General features: G+C 43.7%; 1 protein-coding gene across 1 annotated transcript in view; it reads left to right on the forward strand.

Annotated features, from left to right (window-relative positions):
* Nucleotides 1-18316, forward strand: part of DNAH3 (dynein axonemal heavy chain 3) — a 201401-nt gene extending 183085 nt beyond the window's left edge. Inside the window, exons 55-62 of the mRNA XM_021712292.1 lie at nt 208-452; nt 2360-2476; nt 8117-8271; nt 9178-9345; nt 11252-11394; nt 13664-13868; nt 15600-15737; nt 17923-18316. Of these exons, the coding sequence (XP_021567967.1) occupies nt 208-452; nt 2360-2476; nt 8117-8271; nt 9178-9345; nt 11252-11394; nt 13664-13868; nt 15600-15737; nt 17923-18276 (1525 nt within the window). The 3' untranslated portion in view covers nt 18277-18316. The remainder of the gene's footprint in view (nt 1-207; nt 453-2359; nt 2477-8116; nt 8272-9177; nt 9346-11251; nt 11395-13663; nt 13869-15599; nt 15738-17922) is intronic.
* The last annotated feature ends 1776 nt before the right edge of the window (nt 18317-20092 follow it).

The raw sequence follows: 20092 nt of genomic DNA on the forward strand, positions 1-20092 counted from the left end.
GACGTTTCCATGCCTTCATTTCCTCACTGGTGAAAGAGAATAGTAAATCCCTCACACAGGATGACTATGAGAATTAAGGGAGTATACTAAAATCTTAGCATGATTTTGGCTTCTAGTAGCATTTAATAAAGGTAGCTATTATTCATTGGTGTTTTTCAATATAACTTATTGCATTGCTCTAAATATTTGGGTCTGTTGTTCTCCCAGACTCTGGTTAACCAGTTATCCATCAGAGAAGTTTCCAGTCAGCATTCTCCAGAATGGAATCAAGATGACCAATGAGCCCCCCAAAGGGCTCCGGGCCAACCTTTTGCGCTCCTACCTCAATGACCCCGTCTCAGACCCCGTGTTCTTCCAAAGCTGTGCAAAGGCAGTGATGTGGCAAAAGCTGTTGTTTGGCCTTTGCTTCTTCCATGCCATTGTTCAAGAGAGGAGAAACTTTGGGCCCCTAGGTAAGTGATGACAGCATACCTGGGTCACCTGGGAGAAGAATCACAGACAGATGCAGGTGTGTTTACAGGTGTGTGTTCAAGTTTGCACTCAGATAGGGTTGTCAGTAAAATACAGTATAGATATGTCCCTTGCAATATTTGGCACACACTTATACTTAATATAATTTGCTATTTAACTGAAGTTTCTAAAATTTCACTGAGTGTCTTGTATTTTTATTCACTAAATCTGGCAGCCTCTATTATCAGATCAATGTCAATGTCAGAAATAAGAGGTGATGCTCCAAACCCAGAGGTCCCCTAGCTACCAAATGATGTGAAATGAGGAGGCTGGAGGCTCTTCCCTTTGGCACGTATTTGCCTATCTCAGGCACAATGACCATTCTCCAGAGAGTTGTCACCAGGTTATTTATTCTGAGCACCCACGTCCATAGCAATGAAAGACAGAAATACACCTGGGGCATGTGTGCACCTCAGAAAAATAAAAATAAATGTCTTTACGAACATAACCTAGACATGGCCTAACTTATGAGTAACTTAATCTTGTGATCGCAGATGACCCAACTGCCCACTGAGCAGGTGGTCAAGCCCCGTATCATCATGGTTAGAGTACCTCTCTCTCACCTGTGGGTTGCCTTTGATTTTTGTTCAACAGGCTTGAAATGACCTACTTCAGAGTATTCTTAGCCATTCTTTTGGGTCAAAGAGGCAAATTGTTCTCCCGACCTTCCTTTCAGAGCATCCCCATCCTTTCCTACCTCCACACCCTAACCCCAGTTAGCTCCAATCACCAGCTGACTCTTCCACTGAGCAGTGGAGGGAATCATTAGCCCTGGGGGACACTCTCCCTGTCTGCATTCCCTGGATCTGTTCTCCACTCTCCTAGCCATGCCAGACCTCCACAGAGACATGCAGCTGTTGGGCTTGCAACCAACTGCCAGTCGTGCTTTGTTTGCCAGCACACACATTTTATTATATTTTCCCCAAAACTCTTTTTTTTTTTGAGTTGGAGTCTCACTCCGTCGCCCAGGCTGGAGTGCAGTGGCACGCGCACAGCCACTCCAGCGTCGACCTGCTGGGCTCTGGAGATCCTTCTGCCTCAGCCTTCCGGAAGTAGCCGGAACTACAGATGCACGCTACTATGCCCAGCTAATCATTTATTTATTTATTTATTTATTTATTGTAGAGACAAAGTCTCGTCAAATTACTTGGGCTGGTCTTGAACCCGCGGGCTCAGGCAGTCCACTTGCCTTGGCCTCCCAAAGTGCTGGGATTACAGGCTGAGCCACTGAGCCCGGCTATTATTTTATCACATTTTTAATTCAGAGGTTAATGTTCAGGAAGAAATAAAACTTTTCTGTTGAGCACAGGTCCTCCACACTCTTCTGTTCTGTACCAGGCCAAGTTAACACACGTATGTCACTGTTTGGCCCCAGTGGGCACTTATCATCACACCCATGGAAATACGAGTGGTCATTTCTTTAAGACTGGCCATCCAGTTTTCCCATGAGCATGAGGAGGGGAATACTCAAAACCAACTTGGTTCTGTTGCCCAATCCTAGCTACTGTTCTCTAGTTATGCCTTAGTGTTATTTTTGGAGCTCTATGCATTACTGCAGTGTTCCAGCCAGGCTGAATAATTCCCATTCCACAAATCCCAGGATGTTAACATCTTCTTTAACAAATGGGGAGGCCCATAAGGAAACTGATTTTAGGATGGATGTTTTCTCAGACAGAATGGCTCCCACATTGGCAGTAAATGTCAAGGCTAATAGTTGGCCCGGTGCTTGATATTCATGGGGCTGAGGAGGCTCTTGATCCATAATGATGCTTAACTCCCTCAGCTCAATCTCTGAGTGGAAATTTAAGAGCTCTCACTGAAGCCTCTAATTCTTCTCTGCCTCGTTCAGGTTGGAATATTCCCTATGAATTCAATGAATCTGACCTGAGGATTAGCATGCGGCAGGTCCAGATGTTTCTCAATGATTACAAGGAGGTGCCATTTGATGCTCTGAGCTACCTGACAGGTATTTGTGGGAGGAGCTTTCCTACTATAAACCTTCAGTATATCTTCCACCCTCCTGCTCTTCTGCTGCTGTCTCCATTCACTCATTTATCCACTCACTCATTAATTCAGCAAACATTGAGCTCTACTACTGCTGGTATTAGTCTGGATATGACTTTTAAAAAGAGAGAATTAAGATATAATCCCTATGCCAAAGGAGAAAAATATTTTTAAAAAATGACAATGCAGTAACAAGCTAAACAAGAGAAAAAGTAAAAAGGCAGCATAATGATTAAATCTTGGGGGAAGAGATGATCATGGAAAGCTTCTTGAAGGCATGAGAGATTCATTTTGAGGGATGTGTAGGAGTTTTACCAGTGGAAGAAGAATGAGTGGGACACTGAAGCATGAAGGAAGAAGAACATTCAGGACAGAGTGATCTTAAGGTAGAAACCGTACTGGCTGTTTCATATTAAAGCAGTCCATCAGCAACCTTTATTAGTCCCCCAATGTGTACTGGTACATACTAAGGCAGAATGGAAATGTCTGAAGCTTGGTTGCTACCCTCAAAGAACACCCCATGAAGTCCCACAAACAGGAGATCAAAGAGAGATGTGCTAAATGAATGGAATGTCATGGTCAAAATGCATGCATTAATTTTCAAAACAAACAAATGACAACAACAAAACTGGGCCATCTTTGAGATCACACACAAGTTCTCTCTTCAACTCCATATGTTAAGTAGTTTGACTGGACCCTTTCCCCAGGTGAGTGGCAGGCACTTTATACACATGATAAGTGCACCGAGTCTTCACAGCAATATTATGAGCTCCATTAGTAACTCCATTTTACAACTGAGGAGACTGAGGCTTTAAAGTAGTGGTTCTCAACTGCAGGTGATTTTGCCCCCCAGGGGATAGTTGGCAATGTCTGGAGATGTTTTGGTTGTCACAACTAAAGAAAGGTGCTACCAGAATCTAGTGAATAGAGAGCAGGGATGCTGCGGAACATTCAACAATGTACAGGACAGCCCCTTACAACACAGAACTATCCAGTCCAATATGTTAATAGTGCCAAGGTTGAGAAATCATGCTTTAGTGTGATTAAATTTAGTTGTAGAAAGTCAACTTTACCTTTAACTCAATACAGTGTTCCCTGAAACAAAACCCCAAGTGACACACACACATAGAGCACATATATAGTGGATCTTAGGTTGGTGGAAGAACTTCTCCAAAGAAGTGAGCCTGGAGCTGGGAGTGGTGGCTCATGCCTATAATTCCAGCTACTCAGGAGGGCTGAGGCAGGAGGTCACTTGAGCCCAGGGTTTTGAGACCAGCCTGGCAAAATAGCAAGACCTCATTTCTAATACATAATAATAGTAGCAATAACAATAATAATAGAATAGGCATGAGCTATATTCCCACAATTCTGGGCCATACAAAAGCACATCCCAGGGCTCCTCTTCAGACCGTGGAATGAGTGTATAATTGCCCTGGTTAGAGTATGAGCAGACAGCTGCCTACAGGTCATAAACCAGTCTGCCCCCACATGCCAGCCAGCTTGAGAATAGTCACTTTCCAGCTATACCAGTTAGGATAGGCTAGTTAGGCTGACGTAACAAACAGTCCCCAAATATCAAGGACGTAAGACATGAAAGGTCCCTTTCCTACCCACTCTAAATTTCCAACATGAAGCGGCAGGTATCTTTGCCCATTGTAATTCTTTACTGGGGGCACAGTTAGCAAAGGCGCCTCCAACTTTTATTGACACCATCTCCACATATACAGTAGTCCCCCTTATCCATGGGGGAAATGTTTTAAGACCCCCAGTGAATGCCCGAAACTGCAGATTGTACTGAACCCTACATACACTGTGTTTTATCCTTTATGTCAGGAGTCCCCAGCCCCCAGGCCATGGACTGGTACCAGTCCATGGCCTCTTAGGAACTGGGACGCACGGCAGGAGGTGAGCGGTGGGTGAGCATCATTAGATTCTCATAGCAAGAACCCTATTGTGAACTGTGCACACGAAGCGTCTAGGTTGCAGGCTCCTTATCAGAATCTAATGCCTGATGATCTGAGATGGAGCTGAGGCGGTGATGCTAGTGCTGGGGAGTGCCTGCAAGTACAGATTAGCATTAGCAGTGGGGTTTGACTGTACATCCCCCACCTCCATTCGTGGAAAAATTCTCTTCCATGAAACTGGTTCTTGAGGCCAAAAAAGCTGTGGATTGCTGCTGTGCATACATACCTATGATAAAGTTTAATTGATAGACACAGTAAGAGATTAACAACAATAACTAATAATAAAATATAACAACATGCTGAGAGGACTCACAAAAAACTGAATTTATTTATAAAAGTTGTGTATTTATTCTTACATGTTTCAACTTCAGTCACCTTCAAAGTGCTCTCCGTTTGATGCAGTACCCCTATTGAGATGCTTTTTCCATTGCTCAAAACAGTTTTTGAACTTGTCAATTTTGATGCCTTTTAGTGCTTCTTACATTTTTTGTTTTACTTTTTCTACATGGACAAAATGTTTCTCTTTGAGGACTTTTTTCATCCAGGGAAACAACAAAAAACAAGTTGCCAGGGAGAGATTGGGTGAATAGGGAGGGTGGGGCACCAGGGGTCATGCTGTTTTTGGTCAAAAACTGCTGAACACTCAGTGCAGTTTGGGCAGATGCTCTTGTAAATCACCCATCATGAAATAGGCAAATGCATTGAAAGAATCTCAAAAAATAAAATAAAATCACTGAAGCGAAATGCAGCCTCTCACAACAGTACTAGCTGGTACACTGATGCTGATGGGTTCCTAGAACACCTGTGTAGTCAGGGAAGCCTGTACTATAAGGGGTCTGCTCTCCAAAAGATGATTCCTGTTTTTGTTGGGTCCCCTCCTTGTATGTTAGGTGGTTGTGAGGTCTCTCTCTCAGTATCTTACTGTATACACTCATTCTTTTTCTTGTGATGATGTGAGATGATACAATACCTGAAAGTGAGTTAAATGGCATAGGCACTGTGATGCAAATAGGAAAATTCCAGAAATAAACAATTCCTATTTTAAATTGTGCTTCATTCTGAGTGGCATGATGAAACCTCACACGGTCCCACTCTGTTCCACCCAGATTGCCATTAGTCGCTTAGTAGTTATCCTAGTCACAGATCAATGGCTGTCACAGTATCACAGAGTTTGTGCTCAGGTAACCCTTATTTTACTTAATAATGGTCCCAAAGTGCAGTTGATGGTGGGTAACTGAAACCTCAGAAAGCAAAATCTCGCTAAGGGCTGGGCACAGTGGCTCACACCTACAATCCCAGCACTTTGGGAGGCTGAAGTGAGAGGACTGCCTGAGCCCAGGAGTTTGAGACCAGCCTGGGCAACATAGCAAGACCTCATCTCTACACACACACACACACACACACACACACACACACACACACACACACACACACACACACAAATTTGGATAAGGAGGGACTACTATTTTTTGTGTGGTCACTGCCACAGGGATAGCACTGAAGGGCTCACAATGGCAATTAAACAAGGAAGAACTTGTCACTTGGCCCCACCCTCCTGCAAGGGGCTCAGGGAAGTGTAACCTTCCTATGTGCCTGAAAGGAAAGAAGAAACAGATATAAGTGATGATTAGACCTCTCCACTAACACTAACTGAAAAGAGAGATCTCATTCAAAGAGTGGTTATCAAGTCAGATGACTGAAATAATCCATTTTTAATCTGGTACCCAACTCCCTAGCGGGGGCAATAGAGCACTTAGAAGAGGCAAAAGGCATATTCTGCCCCCTCTAGGACCTTGTGCTCCTCCTCCAGAAAGTAGACGTGTGTAGATATAAAGAAATGCATTTTCCTCCATAAGCATAAAACCCACAGCCTGCAAAGGTATCCTCTGAAGGGAAATTCACTAATGATGGAGGGGTAGAGGCACTTCACACGATGACTCTATCTGTGCCTGAGATTTATCTTCACTGGGTCGCCTTCTAGCATGGCCATGCTGGCCGCATAGGGGGTGGGGGCATCCTTTCTTTTATGTTATAATTTAAGTGTTGTCATAAGCTTCCTTACAGCTGAAACAAGCTGTAATGTTCAAATCAAATTTTACTAAAGGCTTGGATATGTCAACAGAGAGAGCTCCAGAAATATAGACAGGCTAGCTCAAGATAGAAAGGCCTTTGTGGCTCAAATTACTCAATATGAACTTCCCTTAATCCCTTACCTAGTTACCCAGGATCCTCCTCCAAGCCATTTAGACCCCTCCAAGTCATGCCCAAGAAAAGCTGAGTCCTCTCGCTCCCTAACTTGGGTCTTACTTCCTGTTTTCTCTCGGTGAATCTGCCTCCTCCTGAAATAGGTTGTAATTGGGAATGAGCCCACTCTTCAGGGAGCCGTTGCACACACACAACCACCACACACACAGACACACACGTGCAAGTGCACGTTTCCTCCATCTAGACCTATTTGTTGAACTCAACTACCATATACCAGGTGGCACCCACATACTCTAATGCTATGAAACCTGGACCGGCTGGAAAATGGGTCATGGAATTGGTGAGCTATATTTGATGTCCCATCTAAAGAATTACCCAAATCTTTTTGTAAAAATCTGGGTATAGAAGCCTGATCCTCAGAGAGTGATGTTAATGATGAGGTACCAGAGTGGGGAAAGTCATAACTCAAAACAGTATTACATATAGGATAATCTCAATTTTCTAAAGCATATGTACTTGTAATAGCTGTAATTAACTGAATGCTTTCTATATGCTAAAAATCATGCTAAATGCTATATAAACATCGTCTCAGTTAGTCTTAACCATAACCTTATAAGTTGAGCATTGCAAGTATCTCTACTTTTTGAGCAATGAGAAACTTCTATTAAGTGGCAGAGCTGGAAATAACACTCAGGACTGTCTCATGCCAAAGTCTTTGCTCTATATCACATTTCTGTAATATCTTTCACACATATGCGTACACATAAAGAGAACAAAAAGTTCTGGAAGGTGCCTAAATATTAATAGTCACCTTTGGTGGAATTCTTGGTAATTTTTGTTTGTTTGTGGTTGTTTTGGTTTTGGTTGGTGTCTGTCCCTCCCTCCCTCCCTTCCTCTCTCTCTCCCACTCTCTCTCTAATTTTTTTAAAGATAGGGTCTCACTCTGTTACCCAGGCTGAAGTACAGTGGCACCATCATAACTCACTGTAGACTCCAACTCCTGTGCTCAAGTGATCCTCCCACCTCAGCCTCCTGGGATTACAGGCGGGGGTTGGCACTATAGCTGGCATTAGGTATGCTCTACCACAACCAGCTAATTAAAAAAAATTTTTTTGGGTAGAGACTGGCTCTTGCTGTGTTCCCTATGCTGATCTCAAACTCCTAATCTCAAGGATCCTCCCTCCTGGGCTTCCCAAAGCACTGGAATTTCAAGTATGAGCCATTGTGCCCAGCCCCTGTCTTCTAGTTTCCAATATGGTGAAATACGTTATTTTTGTAGCAACCATAATACTAAAAAGGCCTTCTCATCTCAAACTCATCAACCCTATGTCTAAGCATAGCTTTTTGGCTGGAAGAACCCGGTTTCAGTTTAACAACCAAACTCATGGCGACCTTTCCTGGGCTTAACTTCTTCCTCTGTTGACTGTCCCCAGGGGAATGTAATTACGGAGGCAGAGTGACAGATGACAAAGACAGGCGTCTCCTGCTGTCCCTTCTGTCCACGTTCTACTGTAAGGAAATTGAGCAGGATCATTACTACCTCGCTCCTGGAGACACTTACTACATCCCTCCCCATGGCTCCTATCAGGTGAGGGGTGGCGGAGGGAGGCCCACCTCCCCCCAGGGGCTCAGTCAGTCTCCATGTGACTACAGGGCTGCTATGTCGCTGAGGAGAGCCCAGGGTCAGCCTGGGCTTCCTGACTTGGACCAATAAGCTATTTCCAATATTCCCTAAAGCCTACAAGAGAGACATTGTTACTGTTTAATAAATGTATTTTGTAGACAAGGTGTTTCAAAATATGGGGTCCATCTGGGCGGGGTGGGTGACAGAAGGATGACTAAGATGAAGGCTTGATAGTGAGCTGACTGGAAATTGCTCCTTGAAAACAAAGGTTCAGAAAGCGGCAAAAGAGGAGAGACAGCAAAACTGGATAGGGGCCTGGGAAAGGGAAGATGGAAATAAGAAGTCTGGGAGGAGGATAAAAAGAGTTTACTTTTATTGATCATCTATCTATTCCATGCCAAGGCTGGGATTTCAAGTATGAGGCACCATGCCTGGTCTCTCTTTTCTAATTTCTGATACAGTGAAATATATTATTTTTGTAGCAACCATAATACCAAACCTCATGGGTCTTTCCATTTACAGATAAGGAAATGGTTTCAGATCATGAGCTCAAGAGTACATAGATAGTTTGCGATGGAGTTAGGTTCCAAACCCAGTTCTGTCTGACTCCAAAGCCAGGCCTACTGGGGGAGCAGAGAGGAAACCAGGGGTGGGAGGAGAGACGCTCAGTTCCTTCTGCCTTCATGCCCACTCCCCAGAAAACTCTGTGAGGAAGAGCTTGGGATGTGTTCACCCAGCCTGGGTATGTGTGTGGCCTGTGCTACTGTTAGGGTATGATTCCAGCTCAGGATGGGTCCGTGGAAACCATGAGTCATCTGTGGGACCCCAGGGTCCCTGAGTTTTTGTCAACTGAAGATGTTTCCTTTTCAGTCCTATATCGAGTACGTCAGAGGCCTTCCCATCACAGCCCACCCAGAAGTGTTTGGCCTCCATGAGAATGCTGACATCACCAAAGACAACCAGGAAACCAACCAGCTGTTTCAAGGAGTGTTGCTGACCCTTCCTAGACAGTCGGGAGGGAGTGGCAAATCCCCTCAGGTAACTGGTCTTGGGGAAGGAGACACTATCGATTTTCCAGGCATTTTTTCATTTAGTGGGCACACAGGACCGTAGAATGACCAAGAAGGCAGAGAATGGAGGCCTGGAAGACCCCTGAGAGAGGGAAGGGTGCTCTGGTTTTACTGCCAAAGATCCTTAAATATGGAGCCAAAAGGGAACCAGTGTTTCCAAAATGTGCTCTACTCCTGTATAGCAGCCCCCCGCTCCCCTTTTATTGGCTGTATCCACATATTATCTATACTCCATTTCTGTAATATTTTAAAGACAACCCTATTTTGCTTTAAAACATTTATTTTAAAAACTGCACATTGGGCCGGGCACAGTGGTGCACGCTTATAATCCCAGCACTTTGGGAGGCTGAGGCAAGAGGATTACTTGAGCCCAGGAGTTCGAGACCAGCCTGGGCAACATAGTAAGATCTCATCTCTACAAAGAAATAATAAAAAAAAATTAACCAGGCATGGTGGCGTACACCTGTAGTCCCAGCTACTACAGAGGCTGAGGCCACAGGATTGCCTGATCTCAGGAGGTCAAGGCTACAGTGAGCTGTGATTGTGCCACTGCCCTCCAGCCTGGGCAAAGAATGAGACATCAACTCAAAACAAAACAAAAAATTGCATGTCAGAGCCATAAATGGAAACCCAATATCATTTTCTGAAAGTCCTGACAGGCACAAAAAGAAAATGAAAGCTAAACGATTGTTATTTCCAGATAATGTTGCAGGCTAAAGCCTCCAAGCCAAGGCTTTGCTGGTTCCTTGTTAAAAGGGGGAAGATGAGCACTGTTACAGAATTGTTAAATTAGCACCCACCTGAGACTTCCTCTTTGAGAGGAATGAAAAGAGAAAGATGGTCAAAACTTGAAGGGAGTAACTTTCTCACCATGTGATTCACCATCATCTGTTCTGTGTCCTGGAAGCACCTACAATCATCGTGGGTACCTCTAATAGTCCTAGGCCACACCTTGTGAGGCTCTGACCCAGCCACCCTCCTCAGTCCACGAATGAGAGTGAAAGGAACTCTGGGAGAGGAAGTGACTGGCTTCAAGTACTTCAAAAAATCAGAGGCGAACTAAACAAAAACCACCACCTCCTGACTCCACCACCCCCATCTTCTCCCAACCTTCCTTCCTTTCTCCTTTCCAACCTACCTCCTGTTCAGCCCCTCCCAGCTGTAGAACTTGCTTATTTGGTTTCTTGATTGGGTCATGGTGCCATAAGTGGTCATTGGTATGAAGGTAAACCAGCCTGGATGGTATGTGCCAATGTCAGGATGGAAACTCCCCTCACAATGGGAAGAGGGAAAGAAGTGTACATCCCAGCCTCCCACATTTAAAGGATGGCGGATCTGTATCTCCCACACCCGTTCCTCCTCAGGTCCTGTTCCTCCCCAGGCCTCCAGGCCTGGCCCCTCCCTGCTCAGCTAAGCCCAGTAACCCTGAGCTTTTCTTGCTCAATGCTAAGAATTGCCTGCTGCCTTCCCAGAAGCCACTGACACTGAGAAAGAGTCCCATGGACACTAACTCCCAGGAGCTAGTCCTCAGGAGCTGGCTGTGAGAGCCATGGGAGAGTCTCACCCAGGCGTGTCCTTGAAGATGGAGGCTTAGTGCTACCTTGAGGCTACCTGGCTAAGCAGGAAATTCCAACTTTCAGGCCCTTGCTCAGCATTTTCACTTTCTAAGCCAATAGGTGATGTCCTCCTCCAGGCTGGTGGGGTGCTGAGCACTCTCCTGCCTGCACCCCGAAGCAGAATTGACTTCTGTAGGATAGTTTTCAAGAAGGTCCAAGGAATGTGTTTGAAAAGACGGATGCTCATTGCTTCAAGTGTACCCAGACAAAGTCACAGCCCTTGGGTCTTGCTTCTCATTCACTTTTCTGTGCTTTAAGGAAGTTGTTGAGGAGCTGGCCCAGGATGTACTCTCCAAGCTTCCCAAAGACTTTGACCTGGAAAAGGTCATGAAGTTGTACCCTGTGGTCTACGAGGAATCCATGAACACCGTCCTGAGGCAGGAGCTCATCAGGTTTAACAGGTGGGCTGGGTGATCTTGCTTGACTCCTGGGAGTTGGAGGGAGAAGGGCAGGATCTAATGGGCAGTAGCTGAGATGGATGCTTGATAACGGGTTGCTATGCAGAGGAAGTGGATTGCCCCAGGGCTGTAGGGAAGGCTACACACAGGGCCATCCCCAGCAGGTGTTGGCCTAGGGTTAAATCACTTCTATTCATTCTCTCCCACTCATTCATGGGACATCTATAAACAGGCCAAAACCTATACCAACCACAGGCTCCTAGTAAAAGTAGTCATTAGACCTATCTTTTTTTTGTTTGAGTCAGAGTTTCACTGTGTTGCCCAAGCTGGGATGGCACCATCATAACTCACTGTAGCCTCAAACTCCTGTGCTCAAGCAATCTTTTTGCCTCAGCCTCCCAAGAGCTGGCACTATGGGTACATGACACCATGCCCAGCTAATTTTTTAATTTAAAAAATTTTTTGTAGAGACAGGGTCTTGCTGTGTCACCCGGACTGGTCTCAAACTCCTGGCCTCAAATGATCCTCCTCCCTTAGCCTCCCAAAACACTGGGATTAATAGGCATGAGCCACTGTGCCTGACCTAGAATCTTTTATGGAGCCCTTAGTGCCAGATATGGTTCTAAGCACTAGAACAGTCTTTTGAAATACGCACAGTTATTAATTCCTCTGATACTGTTTTACAGATGAGAAAACTAAGATTCAAAAGGATTAAGTAAATTGTCCAAGGTCACACAGTCATTCAGTGGCAGAACTAAGTTTGAACCCAGGTTGTCTGATTCCAGAGCCCATACACTTAACCAATATGTGAAATCTGGTTAAATGTAAAAAGTTCACCTCTCCTTCTACCGCAGAGTTAGGGGTGTTATGGGAGCCTAGGCTATCTTGAACCCAGGCTGTCTCATTTCAGAGCCACTTAATCGATATGTGGCTGTGAATCAGACACCTTGGGATGATGGACTGTAGTCCTTCTTAAACTGTTCAATTAGACATCAAGGGTAGCTTCCCTCCTCTGCTACCCATTCTCCTCTAAGGCAGTTGGAGCTCTTCTTTGGTGGTTATAGGGGCTTCCACTAGCCTTTACCAGAGGTCATTGTATCAAAGAGAACAGGTTAACAACCATCTTATTTTCCAGTGATGGTCAGGATTAATCACCCCACAATACTCTAACATTCCTCCCCATTGCCTTTTTTTTTTTTTGCCTGTTCACCCATTGGTATGGAAAGCCCAAAATGACTAGGTGACAGTTCAGTTTTCAATTCAGGAGAACCATGATTGTGTCTTCTGGAGCAAATGTTCCTTCCTTGGGCACTAAAATCCTGAAACTTGCCAAGTTTGTAGCTGCAAGAATAGAAAGAAAAATGTTGCCAGTAGGTCTTTAGATGTAATAGAGGTCTGGGATGTAATCCCTCAGATGGCAGCTTTGCCCCTTGGCTCCTCAGGGAGCATGTCTGAATCTTAAATTCCTCCTGTTATGCATGTTTAGTGGTTATACATTCAGAAATCCCTGCATTTGATCATTCTTGTGTCCATTCAGGTGAGAATCCAAAAATCTTTGGTGATAACAAGCTCTTTCTGGTGGCAGATTCTTTGGTAGCCTCGGGTGAATTCCTTCTGGGCTTGCTGGGCCTCAGAACAAAGAAACTGGAGAGAGAGGCAGGGGATCTTGGCATCTCCCAGGCTGCCCTTCTGTTGCATTTTCTCAGCTGTGCACCTCACAGTCTATAAAAAGAACAACTTGGACAATGTGAATCAAATGCCTTCAAACTGCACATGCCCTTTGACCTAGAAATTCTTTCAGTAAGAAAATAATTTAAAATTTACATACAAAGATTGATATGAAAGACTTTTCCTAGCAGTTATTTACAATGACAACAATCTAAAGATAATACATTTCAATCATCGTTGAGAATAGTTAAATAAAATGGAACACTCGGCAGTCATTAAAGAGGACAATTCAGATCTCTATTTAATGAATTGGAAAGATGTTCCTTATATGCTAAGAGAGAAAAACAGATTTTAAACAGGTAATATTGTATGATCTCATTAAAAATAATTTGTATTTACATAGAGAAAATTTGATAAGATATACTTCAAAGTTACCTTTAGGTGGTAAGGTAATGGGTGATTTAATATTTTTTAATCAATTAATGACTGTGTATTAATTGTCTGACCTTTTAAAGGCTGAAAAGTAAAAGTAGGCTGGAGTCAGTATACTTGAGTAGTGGGGCCATGGGAGAGCCAGGCTCAGCAAGCTCCTCTGTTCTTACAGGCTGACCAAAGTGGTTCGCAGAAGCCTCATTAATCTTGGCCAAGCCATCAAAGGACAGGTCCTGATGTCCTCAGAGCTGGAGGAAGTCTTCAATAGCATGCTTGTGGGTAAAGTGCCAGCCATGTGGGCAGCCAAGTCCTACCCATCACTGAAGCCCCTAGGGGGCTATATGACTGACCTCCTGGCCCGCCTGACCTTCTTTCAGGTACCTGGGAGTCAGGGTAACTGGGAACCTGTAATGCTTACTTAGGTGGAGAAGACATTCTGAAGTAACAGATTACAGGCTGGGGGAGTAGGGGCAGGCAGCTACACAGCATCCCAGACCGAGCACCTGAATAGTCTTTAAAAAGAAAAAGAAAAAGAAAAAAGAGCCGGACTCAGTGGCTCAGCCTGTGATTCCACACCTTTGGGAGGCTGAGGTGAGTGGATTGCCTGAGCCCGCAGGATCGAGACCCGCCTGAGCAACTTGGCGAGACCTCATCTCTACAATAAATTTTAAAAAATCAGCTGGGCGTGGTAGCACATGCCTGTAATTCCGGCTACTCGGAAGGCTGAGGCAGAAGGATCGCCGGAGCCCAGCAGGTCGAGGCTGCGGTGGCCGGGAGCAGCCACTGCACTCCAGTCTGGGAAACAGAGTGAGACTCCAACTCAAAAAACAAAAAAAGAGTTGGGGGCAAGAGGAAGACTTTTCAAATTCCTAGAAAAATTATAGCCTATGGATGCAGGAATGGGAACTAGAATAAATGTCACAAACTGGTGGCTCATGGGTTAGATTTGGCCAGTAGATACATTTGGTCTGGCTACCTGGTAATTTGAATTTTTTTTTTTAGAAAGCAGGATTTGCCAGGCACGGTGGCTCATGCCTATAATCCCAGCACTGTGGGGGGCTGAGGTGAGAGGATTGCCTGAGCCCATGGGTTCAAGATCATCCTGGGCAACTTGGCAAGTTCTCATCCCTACAGTAAATAAAAAAATTAGCCGGGTATGGTGGCGCATGTCTATGGTTCCAGCCACTTGGAAGGCTAAGGCTGAAGGATCACCTGAGCCCAGCAGGTCGAGGCTGCGGTGCCATGAGTGTGCCACTGCACTTCAGCCTGGGTGACAGAGTGAGACTTCAACTCAAAAAAGAAAGAAAGCAGGATTTATTGAGACGACAGAAAAACTCCTACAGTAGGAGGGAACCCGAAAGGATTGTCTGGTAATTTGAAATTTTTTAAGCTCCCATGTAAACATGGAATTTTTTACACATAAAAATTCAGATATTTGAACTGCAAAAAATGAGAGAACTGAAACAACGGACCTGTATTCTTGCACAGCAACTATTGCTGCTGATGAGTAACTGTTGTTCAGTTTAGACAAGGCACATATTCTTCACTGCTACAGTCACCACCACTCTCTATTGTATCTCTGACACCAGCTTCACCTGTGCTTTTCTTTCTTTCTTTTTTTTTTTGAGTTGAAATCTTATTCAGTTGCCCAGGCTGGAGTGCGGTGGCATGCTCATGGCCACTGCAGCTTCAGCCTGCTGGGCTCAGGCAATCCTTCCACCTCAGCCTTCCAAGTAGCTAGAACTACAGGTGCGCACTACCACACGTGGCTAATTTTTTTATTTATTGCAGAGATGAGGTCTTGCCAGGTTGCCCAGGCTAGTCTCAAATCCCTGGGCTCAGGTAGTCCTCTTGCTTTGGTCTCCCAAAGTGCTGGAATTACAGGCTTGAGCCACCATACCCAGCAACCTGTGTTTTTCTTAAAGTAGAAATATATTTCTTTGTACCACATATCAAAAATGGAAAATATAAGCTAAATCGAGAGGACTGCCTGTTTCAAGGAAAATGATGGAAAGCTTATTTCTTTATGGAACTTGTCTATGTTACCTGCCTTTGGACTATCTTTGATGTGCTCTTGATTTTGAACTTTGATTTCTGTGACCCTCCAGGAATGGATTGACAAGGGGCCCCCTGTCGTCTTTTGGATTTCCGGTTTCTACTTCACACAGTCTTTTTTGACAGGTGTCTCTCAGAATTATGCTCGGAAATACACCATCCCCATTGACCACATCGGATTTGAGTTCGAGGTAGGGGTGCTTTGGATTAGGCCAGCTCAGGGGGCTAACATTGGAAGCAATGTTGCCAATTTCTTCATGAGTCTAAATATGTAGGCATGTAAAGACCCAAATGCTTCTGAGATCATATAAATGAAGTATTTAGCATGACTTACAGCAGCTCCAGAAGCAATTTCTGATAGAATTAGAGGACTCTCAAGGCATTGTCTCGGTGCATATAAAAAGGAATCTTTCCAGAGGAAAACTCTATAATATCAAGAAAAAGGAACGTATCTTCCCACACTGTCTATTTAACATAGTGGACTCTCATTTGGAAGGAAGTTAATGCCCTTGTATAGTCCTTTGCTTGGAGTCAAAAGAAAGGCCCATAGTCAAGCATTACCTTGTCTGCATATAGAGGGGAACGGGTGAAACAGACTTTAGAACACTGTAGAATGTTCAATTCTATGGAAAAATTCTTTGAGATCATCTAGTCCAGAGGTCACAAACTGGTTGCCCTAGGTCATAATTTAGTTTATGAATGAATTTAACTTGATTAGCCCTTAAAGACAACTTTAAGCCACAATACAGACAATAAGAAAACAAAATAACTAAGATAAACATTGGAAAAAAGATAAAAACATTTTCCTTGATTTTGAAATGGTTGTGCACCTAGAAATCTTAAGAGATTCTAAAAACACACCTATCAGAATATAGATGATCCCCATGGTTCGACTTAATAATTTTGTGACTTTATAATGTTGTGAAATCAATACACATTCAGTAGAAATGCTGCTTCAAGAACCTGTACAACCATTCTGTTTTTCATTTTTAGTTTGGTACTCAATAAATTGCATAAGATAGTCAACATTTTACTGAAAAATAGGCTTTGTGTTAGTTGATTTTGCCTCCAACTATAGGCTAAGGTAAGTGTTATGAGCACTAGTGTTATGAGCAGTGTTATGAGCAGACTAGGCTAAGGTATGGTGTTTAGTAGGTTAGGTGTATTAAATTCAGTCTTAACTTAGAATATTTTCAACTTATGATGGGTTTATTGGGTTGTAACCCCATGGTAGGGTGAGGGGTGTTTGTAAAAGAACTTGTAAGGTCATTGATTATTGATATTGATTAAATTTACAAAAATCAATAGTCTTTTCCTATTCTTGGAATTTGTGCTAAGAAATGAGAAAAACAAAGCCAGGTGTCGTGGCTCACCCTGTAATCCTAGCACTTTGGGAGGGTAAGGTGAGAGAATTGCCTGAGCCCAGGAGTTCAAAACCAGCTTGGGCAACATGACAAGATCACATCTCACAATAAATTTAAAAATTAACCAGGCATGGTGGTACGTGCCTGTAGTCCTAGCTACTTGGAAGGCTGAGGCAGAAAGATTGCCTAAGCCCAGCAGGTTGAGGCTACAGTAGCCATGAGCATGTCACTGCACTCTAGCCTGGGTGACAGAGTGAGACTATGACTCAAGGAAAAAAAGAAGATGAAGAAGAAAAAAAGAAAAAGAAAAAAAAAGAATGAAATGAGAAAAACATTCCCTTCACAATAACAAAAAAAGTTAGAATTTGATTTTAAATGAAGTGTGTGTTCTCTGTTTCACCATAATCCCCACCACTCCCTTTTCTCCTAGACTTTGTCCATTTTCTGCTTTTACCTGAAGGAATTTGAGTTGACACCTCTGAATCTAAACAGTGGTATGCTGGAGTTCATTCATACCAGCTCATTAGAGCCCATTATTACATTTTCAGAAATGTTGTGAGCTGGTTGTTAAATAGTTCGACCATGGGGGAAGTTTTTACACCACAAAAACTAGAAGTTAAGGTTTTGTTCTCCTCACACTTGTCTCCAGAAGTGTTTCACCAGGCTACCCCTGAATTTGAATCTAACCCCTCACTTTATAAATCCAGATCCAGAAAGGGAAGTGATTGTACAAAGTCACTAAGCTAGTTATAGTTAATGTAGCCTACTTTAGTGCATTTTTTTTTAGTCCACCATATGTAAGGCCGGCATGCTGACTAAGAGTCAGACCTGGTTCATGTGTGGCAGACAGGAATACTATCACAGAAGCCCCACTGTTCTTGGAGATGCACCCTGGGAGAGGCAGACATTTTAGCCAGTTTGCAATTTGGGTATCAGAGAATTCCAATCTCTTAATACTGCCCCGTGTTGGAAAATGGCAGGTAATGGAACTCACAGCTTTTCACTCTTCCAGGTGACCACACAAGAAACGGTGATGGAGAGCAACCCAGAAGATGGAGCCTACATAAAAGGGCTCTTCTTAGAAGGTGCCCGTTGGGACAGGACAATGATGCAGATTGGGGAATCTCTCCCCAAAATCCTCTATGATCCGTTGCCCATCATTTGGCTGAAACCTGGGGAGAGCGCGACATTTCTGCATCAGAACATCTACGTGTGCCCAGTCTACAAAACGAGTGCCCGGAGAGGCACCCTTTCCACCACAGGCCACTCTACCAATTATGTCCTCTCCATTGAACTCCCCACAGACATGCCCCAGAAGCACTGGATAAATCGAGGGGTGGCCTCCCTTTGCCAGCTGGATAACTGATGGCATTTGTCTCAAAACAAAATAAAAGGCATTTCGTTCTCGACTATAGCCTAGCTTTCCTTTCTTGAGTCACATGGCATGATGATGATGGCGATGATGATGAATAAGACAATTGCTACAAGCCAGGTGTATTTCACAGCAGCTGTATAAAGTGGATTATTATTATTATCCCCACTTTATGGCTACAGAAACCATGATACAGAGAAAGTGGGGAATCTTCCCCAAGTCAGATAGTTACTAAAGTAGTATTTGAACACAGGCAGTGGGACACTTTGACCTAGATGTTTAGTCATTTGGCTAAGGTCCCTTGTGGTTTTATTTTTCCCCCCTCATTATTTTGCTATAACTATCATTGGATTTCAATCACTCCTTTCATAGTCTATCCACATGGACTCCTATCAAGGCCTCTCAGAGGTGAGAGAGGCTTGGGTCACTTCTATTTGTTAAAGCTCTTGAGATATTTCAAATGCACTTCTCACAACAGTCTCATGCAGTAAGTATTATCATTAGCGCCACCTTCCAGATGCAAAAGCAGAGATTTAGAAAAGTAACTAGCCCAAAGTTCCACAGCTGGTCAGTGGCAGAAATGGAACACAACTGCTTCTCTTAGCCTGTACAGATGGGTGGAAATTTCAGAAAGAAAAGGGAGGTGAGAGAACAAATATTTGTTGCATGCTTACTCTGTGCCATGGTTTGTGCCCAGGCCTTTGGGTATCTTGCTTGGAACTGTGTGTGGGGAATAGTTGTCTCTCCCTTGGAGGTGCAGAGAGATAAAGTAACTTGCCTAAGATGACCCAGCTCTTTCTCATTGCAGAGGCAGGTTTGCAAGGAGGTTGGTCTGGCTCTTGAACCCATGCATTTTTCACTGTCACTTGCAGCCTCCCTGCCAGGGACTTGGCTCTGCTGTGATATAGAATCTTAGAAGAGATGTGTAGCTCCAACTACACAACAATATCCAAGAAATTTCAAGCACTTGTTCCTCCCCAGGGGGGAGGAAGAGAATCTTGAGGGAAATAAAAATCAAATTCTTGATTCCTTATTTCTAATTCTCTCAGACAGTCATTTGGGTCTAAGTGGCTTCTTTCAGGGCAATCTGTTTGTCACGTCACAGTTGAGCAAAGGAATAAGGCTGTTTGAGAGTCTTAATGTGTCTGGCCTGGCTTCTCTGCCTCTTCACTAGAAGAAATGTCCTGACTCGAGGTCCTTGATTTTTTTCCAGAATGTGGGAAGCTTCTGAGAGCCAAATGAACATATTCCAGAGGCTTCAGTTTCTTCATGGCACTGTCCAAATTCTGGTTGAGGACTCTAATTCTCTGAGATCAGTAAATCATCCAAGAGGTTAGTGCAAAGAGAAATTCTTCAAATTTTGCTGAGGGCAATAAAGAGACAGTGAGGAGAAGCCAGTTTCCTTCAGCTCAAAGTAGGTAGCTTAATAACTTTTTTTTTTTTTTAAATAAAGAAATACAACTTTTTCTAACGGGGGATAAAAAACAAGAATGAACAGATAGCTGTGACTGTCTTATTGTTCCAAATAAGATTGTTAGTTATTTCAGATAGAAAGATGGTCAGAATCTCAAAACCCTGAATCTTGGACTGGTAGGTTAAGTCGCATTACAAGCTGTAAAAGAGCTGGCAGTGAGAGGGTTGCTAAGAGAACAACTGAATTTTTATTCCAGTTATCTAACTACAGCTTCCTCAACAAAAAGCTGGGGAAGGCAAGGGCTGACTGTCTCATTCCTCAGGGTTCAAGGGACAGAATGTTTTCATATGATGGATTAAATTTTTGTAATTTAGAAAATTTCCTCCACTTTGAAAA

The sequence above is a fragment of the Carlito syrichta genome, unplaced genomic scaffold, assembly GCF_000164805.1.
Source record: "Carlito syrichta isolate Samal-C Ts95f unplaced genomic scaffold, Tarsius_syrichta-2.0.1 Scaffold303175, whole genome shotgun sequence".
NCBI lineage: Eukaryota > Metazoa > Chordata > Mammalia > Primates > Tarsiidae > Carlito > Carlito syrichta.